Here is an 8250-nt window from a genome sequence, read left to right as displayed (position 1 = left end):
AAACAATCATGTGATGGCAAACAATCATGTGATAGCAAACAAGCAAGACTCTAAGACTCAATTATTCGGATACATATAATTAGTCAGATTCATGGATGTTTGCACTTGTGGTGGCCTCTACTACTCTACAGAGCCATTGCCAATGAGTTTCATCCTACCACACACAAGGTTAGCCTTCAAACATCTAAGGCGATTATCCTGCCAAAGACTAGGGCCTCCTACTACTCTCACCACTTGAGTCAGTCCGCTCTACGTGAGACTATCTGACTCTTTAGAGTTTCAGGATGCAATCCTTACTTGAATCCTTACCTAATTATATACACCGAGGCACCACCACGAAACCTTACTAAGAGGTTCATGGAATTACGTCTGTCTCACAAGGCACCGCCATGAGCTCTCACCAAGAGGTTCATGGAATTACGTCCATCTCATACCATAGCCAAGTCTCACCAACCAACCATAGATTTGTCATGCATACCAATCTCATGCCAATATTCAACCAACCATCAAATCATGTTTCATACGTATATTCATACCAAGCTCATCAATTCCAGCCCATAAACCATTCAATACATGCATATTCATACAATTCATGCTTTAAATAGAGTAATCCAATCAATCATGTGACCATCACCAAAAAAGAGAAGAAAACAACACTTGAGCACATCCCTACCCAGTTTTTGCTCAGGCTAGAAGCACTTGCTCAGGCGAGAGAGGTTCTCTCGCTTAGGCGAGCTCCTTTCGCCTAGGCGAGGGATTGAGTAGTGGAACAGTGGGGCTTTCGCGTTTTCTCGCTTAGCCAAGCTTCCTCGCCTGAACGAGATGACTTCTCGCTCAAAACTAGAGCTCGTCGCTTGAGCGACAACTTGCACAAGCACCATGGAGGGTTTCTGGTACTCTTGCTCATGAGAGACCCACTCGCTTGGGCGAGAATATCGGGTTTCTTCACTGTTCGCGCATACAAGACAGAAACAACACATCACAGCATCCAGAATCACAACCCATATATTTTTCAAATAAGCAACAATACATCCAAGCTCAAGGAACATGAATCAGACCAAACACATGCAACATATTTAAAAACGAGCAGAAACCCTAGCTTCCCTTACCTTTTAGTATAACTAAACTTGAGGGGTTTAAACATTGACGAAGGGGGAACCTTAGCTCCAAGAACGAGCTTAGCAGTTGTAAGGTACGAACATAGGAACGAGAGTGAGCCAATAAGAACGACCTAAGACAGAACAATGCAACTGGAATGGGAAAAGAGAAAAGGAGAGTTGGGTTTAACTTACATGAGGGAAACGTTCAACGAAGGGGAAATAGGGGAGCTCACTCAAACCCTAGTAAAGCTCTTTATAGCAGCAAGGAGAGGAAGAATAGGAACAGTTTTTGAAAGTGAGCAGAGTGAGAGGGTTAGGGTTGGTTTTGAAGTTTTGGGCACCCTATGGGTCAGCCTTAGGCCCAACAGAGTAAGGTAGACCCTTAAACATTGGGACAAAAATAAGGTGAGCCTCACAAACACAAAACGAAAATGAAGATCAAATTAAATAAAATAACAAAAATAAGAACCTAAACAATTAGACTGTTTATGATAAATTTGACTTGTAATATTTTATTAGGATATAACAAATGTGAAAAAAATATCACTAAACTCCACTCATAACATAAGCTAAACTTAATATATATATATATATATATATATATATATATATATATATATATATATATATATATATATATATATATATATATATATATATATATATATATATATATATATATATATATATATATATAAAAGGCAATTGTTTTAACCATAATTCCTCCGGAAACAAGAATGAATCCGAACGTTGAGGCAACGATTCTTGCATTCAAAGCTAACATAAGCAGAAGATAAACAAAAAAAAAAAAAAATGAACATGTCATCATCCAATTTTATGGTTTTAATAACTAGTATTCTAGAAGTTATAGCAAATCTGAGAGGTTTGACCTAAACCCTGAAAAGAAGACTTTGGCATGAAGCAAGAATTTATGGCCTCATCAACCAACACCGAGTGAGAATTGAATGAGTAAACTCAATTACCGTGCGTGTCTAAAACTTTAGTCTGGATTTCAACATAATAGAAAAATATCAGTGCAACTATTTTAATTGCTTTCTCAGGTCAATTTCATAACCTTCCAGTACTTCTCTCATCTTTGGATGAATTTGACATTTTCTAAATATCAATAAATTAGAAAAAAAAAATTAAATATTGATTAAATGGAATCTAACTCACGAGTTAAAAGTTTTGAGGTGGAACGAAAGAGAGGCGAGTCAAAAAAATTCACTACCAAATGAATCTAACTCTTTCTTTGTAATTTTTTTATTAAAATTATTTACTACTTTCAATTATACCACTAACGCTTCGTTTTTTAAAATGATATGATATACTTAAATTATTTAAATACTTAATTTATTTGTCTATAAAATATTTGCTCTCACTTTCTTTTTTACTTGCATTCTTTATAATATGTATCACTTTTCTTAATTGTGATTAATATTTAGTGGAATAGATTAAAACCTTTGTTGTTGTACTCTTATAAATAGATGAGTCAATCCATTTTGATCGTGTTACAATAAATTTATGAAACAAGTGTGAGGTGAAAAACCAAAATATGCTTAAATGATTCAATCCATTTAACCTATTAATTTGTGATAAGTCAAAATTTTAAATCGCTTCAAATTAAATGAAGTTGAATTAACTCATTTTAACTCAATTTATATGAATCATCCTGTGTAAGTGGAGTTAACTAACTTCAATACTCCTAAAGATGGGGTTGATATTTCAATGTTTACATACACATTTATGTAGAAAAGTTAAATTAAATTAAATTTTACATAATTTAAACAAATTAATTTGTAGCCATTATCGTATAATTTATCTAAAGTTTTCTTACAACTTGAAAACAAAAAAAAAAAAAACTTATTTTATTTTTTTCCTTTTACTTGTCCAAAATTTTGTCGAAACATACATCAATATATATCATAGATAGAAAGTCCAAATTGTCTATATTACTTGCTTACCTACTTCATCAACAACAATGATTTCAAACCTTATCCGGCCAGAAAAAAGAAAGAGCTTCTTAGAGTTCTTTTAAATTGTCACTCATTATCAGTGCAATGTGACAACAAAGTCATAAAGCTTCTTGCCTTCTCATCAGAAAGTCATAAGAACATGTAGAAGACACAAAAAAGATAGTCACACATCTATTCTATGATTACATAACAAATCAACTAATATGTTAATCATTGTAATGGTGAGTGTTGTGGAAGGTAACTTTACAAATTCTAATTACAAAACCAAAATTGCTGCCAAAAAAAAAAACAGCTAACGAAAAGAATGATGAAGAAATTCAGGCACAAGAATGATGCAGTCAATTTCAGAATCAAAAGCAAGAATGCAAGCACCTTAGCCATATCTGCAAGCAACAAAAACTCAACCAGAGCCACCCCTTGGCTTAGCTTCACAAGATCTTTGAAATAAGCTCTTCCGGTATGTACACAGTGCCCTTTCATGGATTCAGACTAGCACGGCTAAAGAAATCTGTGCTATAATTTTGACTACCAAATGCCATTCTCCGAAATAATCTTATTTCTTCAGATTGTTGTGCAGAGTCAAACACCTCACTTTCTCCAAGTTGCATTCCATTTGTTAGATCAGAACCTCCTAAGCTATCAAAAGCTCTAACAACCTATGAAACATAACAATTCAGGAAAACCATGTCAGTAGTTTGTGCATTTGTTTGTTGGTATAATCAAAAACAACATTTTGCAGTTTTTCTAACATCTACCTGTCCCATGCGAGGTCTCTTTGAAGCTGAATGCCGCACACAAGCTGCGGCAACCTCAATCATGCAATACAATTCACTCTCGATGTAATTCTTTTCTAGCCTTGGATCTGCCAAACTACTGAATTCCTCAGTATCGATTGCATGACTCAGTAAAGGACGAGCCTGAAAAATAAAGTAGTGGCATCAATATGTTTGAATTTTACAACTTTAGACAGTTTCTGGCTATAAAACTGTGTAATTTCATGCATGCAACTATTCACACAAGCACACTTCGACCATGTCAACCAAAATGTTCTTTTTCACAGGTAGAACTATAATACCAAAGCAATGTGTATTGGCTTTTGTTCTTCATCGTTCTTCAGCAAGATTCAAGGCAAAAAAGTCATAATCTAATTGAATTATGAAGGGCCCTGAAAGTTTCAGATACAAAGCTGTGAACTACATTATGCATGCTAAACTTAAAACCAAAACATTCCACTCTTTTAGCTTTGATTGGAACCATGGCTGTTCTACAATTTTTGCTAATAGTAAGCATTTTGTCATCCTTCTCATACTTCAGTTACTACGACAAAAATGATGCAATTTCCAAAGGGAAGAAAAGCAAAATCAAGAAATAGACTTTAGGCTTCTCTCTCAAGATTCACAAAAGGATAGCAAAGCAACACTAGAAAAAGAAGGATCTTTATATACCCATTCAACCAGGCTTTCATCTCCCAGAGGTTGGGATACATCTACCGGCTTCCGGCCGGTAATTAGCTCCAAAAGCACGACTCCAAAAGAATATACATCAGACTTCTCAGTCAATTTACCACTTGAAGCATATTCAGGGGCAACATACCTTCATGAGGGTGGAAATCAAGTTAATACAGCAGTTTTCTCTGAAACAGTGAAAAATAAAAGAGAAGTTTGGAGACATATCAGTGAATGCTCACCCAAAAGTTCCCATGACACGCGTGGTAATATGTGTATTTGCATCAAGAGCTAATTTGGCAAGCCCAAAATCTGAGACCTGACGTTGAAAACTATAGTGTAAGATTTGGATTGATACAAATAGAACAAGCTATCAAACTTCGAACAAGTAGAATGACAGATACCTTAGCTTCATAATTGAAATCTAAAAGAATGTTTGACGACTTGATATCCCTGTGAATGATCCGAGGATTGCCTGAAATGTTCATGACATTCAACAGGATTAATAATAATACAACATCTCTAAGCATTAGATGAGTCAGCTACATGGAAGTTGATGCCGTTGATCCATGTCACAAAAAATATCAATATTTGACTAGATTTTAGGAATTTACGTGCAATTCAAGACAGGGAAAAACAAAATAAGGATTGATCATTACAATCTTCATGGAGATAAGTTAGTCCTCGGGCTGCGCCAGCTGCAATTTTAACACGGTTTGCCCATTCTAGCACAGGCTGGTTTTCCCCTGCAAAATACAATTTCAGTCAAGAATCAGAGATAATCAAACTGAACTAAATCATTCCTTTATCACTGAGATGGAGTTTACCATGTAGATGGAAGTAAAGGGTATTGTTAGGAACGTAGTCATAGACAAGTAGTCTTCTGTTGTCTTCAATGCAGTATCCAACTAAAGAAACCAAATGGCGGTGATGTATACGACTGATAATTTCCACTTCAGCTTTGAATTCTCTCTCTCCCTGGCCTCCACCAATCTTGAGTTGTTTCACTGCTATCTCCCTTCCATCAGGAAGGTGCCCTTTATACACACAACCAAATCCTCCCTCACCCAAAAGATTTTGACTTGAGAAACCATTTGTGGCCTTAATCAGTTCTTCATATGAAAACCATGACCTTGAGTGGCCTAGTCCACCAGGATCAGATGGCGTGTACACAACATCACTGCCAGAGCCACTTTGCACAAGAGGAGCTGAGGAATGTGTTTTAAAAAACGATGAATCTGCACAAAGTCACAAACTTGAATTAACTTAAATGCTAAACATTTTCAGAAACTCTCTGATCTAACTTAACCAAAAGCTGAGGTATATAAATTTTGCCTGATTCAGGAGAGGAGGCAAGAGTGGATGGCATGACATAACCACCATTCACAGGAATCTTTCTCTTTTGCCTTCTCATGCACCATATAAGAACACCGATGAAGCCAAGAAGCAGAAATCCAGCCGCCACAGTAATAGCCACTACACCAGCAGTGCTGATTCCACCTCCAGAGGCTGTGGGGTTCGGAGTAGGGGATGGGGGCGATGAAACTTTCGAGGGGGATGGCGATGGCGGGGATAATTGAGTAACTGCAGGTGGTGGAGGTGATGAGCTTGGCGTAGAATTTGAAGGGGGAGCTGGTGAGGAACTTGGTGTGGGAGGAGGACTAATCCTAGAAGGTGGGTTGGATGGTTCAGGTGCTGGCGGCGGCGATGACCCCGGTGACGGCGAATGCACAGGTGGCGGAGGTGGCGGCGGTGACCTTGTTGAGTTTCTTGGGGGCGGTGCAGCCGGAGGAGATGGTGAATTTAGTGGTGGCGAGGCTGGTGGCAACGTGGTGGCCGGCGGTGGTGGCGAATTTCGCGGCGGCGGTGGAGCTGATGGTGATGGTTGTGGTGGTGGTGGTGGAGATGTGCTATTAGGAGGGTTCGATGATGGTGGCGGTGGCGGAGGGCTTCTTGATGGAACTGGTGCTGATGGTGGTGGTGGCGGTGGAGAGCTCGGTGGCACCGGTGCCGGTGCATCCGGAGAAGGCGGAGGAGGAGGAGATGGCTGCGGCGAAGATGGTGGTGGTGACGGCGGAGGTACTGGTGGAGGGGTTATTCCAGACACGGGGGGAGGTGAAGAACTAGGTGGCGGTGACGGCGGCGGAGACGCCGGAGATGGGGTTAGCGGAGGCGGAGATTCTGCTGGTTGTGGCGGAGAAGTGGAAGAAGGGGTTCGCTGCGGAGGAGAAGTGGAAGAAGGAGGTTGTTGCGGCGGAGGAGTGGTGTCGTTGGATGGTGAGGGACTAGTGGAGGAGGGTGGTGTTTGTGGCGGTGGAGAAAGCGTGGATGCCGCCGGAGACGGTGACGCTGCCGACATGTCACGTGTGAATCTGAACACAAAGCAAAGCTCTAAACTTCAGATCCCATAATAACAACCGAAATTCTTAGACCTCAAGCAAAGATGAAAACTTTGGATGAAGATAGTTCTACTGCAATAGTCACCAAACTTTACCAACTAAAAAACCAATGCCTCAGGTGTCACACCTCAAAATCTCGTGACAGCAAAAAACCCAGATCACATAACAGTGCCAATCTCTGCATCACATGCCTTGCTCAAAAAAAAAAAAGACACTCAATATTCCTACTTCAATCTCAACAATATGGTTATTTATGGTACTTTTGTTCCCCACAATCTATGAAGATTCTGTTGTTGTCAGATTTTGCTGACATAATGGAGCACCCAAAGCACCACTAGCAGAAAGAAGAAGCAAAAGGGTCCTCCCTCAAACCTCAAATACCTTTTCTTTGCCTTGTTTGAACAGTACCCATGTTCTCTTCTCCTTCCTGAACGCGTTTTCTTCTTCTGAGTAGAAGGCAATAAACATTGATGAATTTTCAACCTAGTAGAACATGTTTGAATTGAGGGTGTGTTTTTTGTGTGTCGTGTCTGCATAGGCTAGGCTTCAATGGGGTCAGGAACACGGTTACACAGATTGTGTTGTGGTGTGGGGTCCCAAATCCAAAAGCCACGTGACAGTGACTCCAAGAATGCTACCTCACAATTCTCTTTTATTATCAACCTCAAAGCAAATAAATCAAAACCAATTTTTTGAATCATTTTTCGCCACTAACAGCACCACACCGCTGAGGTACAAAAGAGCCAAAAGCACTTCCTTCTGATTAAAGCTTCATCCTCTTTATCAAAAATACAAAGCTTTATTTTCTTTTATCATACCTACAAAATTAATTTTTAAAAATTCAAGTCTTATTCTTTTATATATTACTGGTAGAAACATATTTCATTTTAATTTGTTTCAATAACGTAAATGTTGTTCAAACTATATATATATAAATTGAATTCAGAATGTGTTCCAACTTTGACATTAAATTATAATATTATTATAGCAAACAATAAATAAAAGGGGCCACGCAACGTGAAGGTGCCGTTCATAGAATTGTCAGCGCTATCAGCTTTCCATTTTCTACACTTTATCATAACTTGTAAAGTTTATACTTATGCATGATTAAACTACAATAAGAAAAATATCCTTTGAATGAAATTAATAGATAAATGACTAATTTGGTTTTCAAATATGGAAATCAATTATAATTTATTAGTTAAAAAATAAGATTCTTATTTATTATTTAATATATAAAAATAGACAAATAACTACTTTAATATGATTAACGTTAACAATTTTCATTTTTAATCTAATAAAATAAAGTTACAGTTTTAGAATAATTTTT

General features: G+C 38.0%; 1 protein-coding gene across 3 annotated transcripts; it reads right to left on the bottom strand.

The window, feature by feature from the left end:
* Positions 1–3222: 3222 nt before the first annotated feature.
* Positions 3223–7463, bottom strand: PERK9 (Protein kinase superfamily protein). 3 transcript variants are annotated; one of them, XM_028058269.2, is made up of 9 exons: positions 7302–7463; positions 5857–6893; positions 5349–5759; positions 5181–5267; positions 4926–4996; positions 4764–4840; positions 4522–4669; positions 3832–3993; positions 3223–3732 (listed from the first exon to the last, which is right to left on the bottom strand). In XM_028058269.2, the coding sequence occupies exons 1-9, from the start codon at positions 7454–7456 to the stop codon at positions 3553–3555; spliced, it is 2328 nt and encodes a 775-aa protein (XP_027914070.1). In that variant the 5' UTR covers positions 7457–7463; the 3' UTR covers positions 3223–3552. The 3 variants fall into 3 exon arrangements, with proteins under 3 accessions (XP_027914070.1, XP_027914071.1, XP_085525929.1); XM_028058270.2 differs by having other exon boundaries at positions 7016–7455; XM_085669803.1 differs by having other exon boundaries at positions 7048–7455.
* Between the last annotated feature and the right edge of the window lie 787 nt (positions 7464–8250).

This window comes from Vigna unguiculata, chromosome 2, assembly GCF_037176805.1.
Source record: "Vigna unguiculata cultivar grain cowpea cultivar isolate G323 ecotype 2 chromosome 2, ASM3717680v1, whole genome shotgun sequence".
Lineage (NCBI taxonomy): Eukaryota > Viridiplantae > Streptophyta > Magnoliopsida > Fabales > Fabaceae > Vigna > Vigna unguiculata.
The sequence above is the reverse complement of the archived record's forward strand: the minus strand, read 5'-3'. Positions and strand labels throughout refer to the sequence as shown.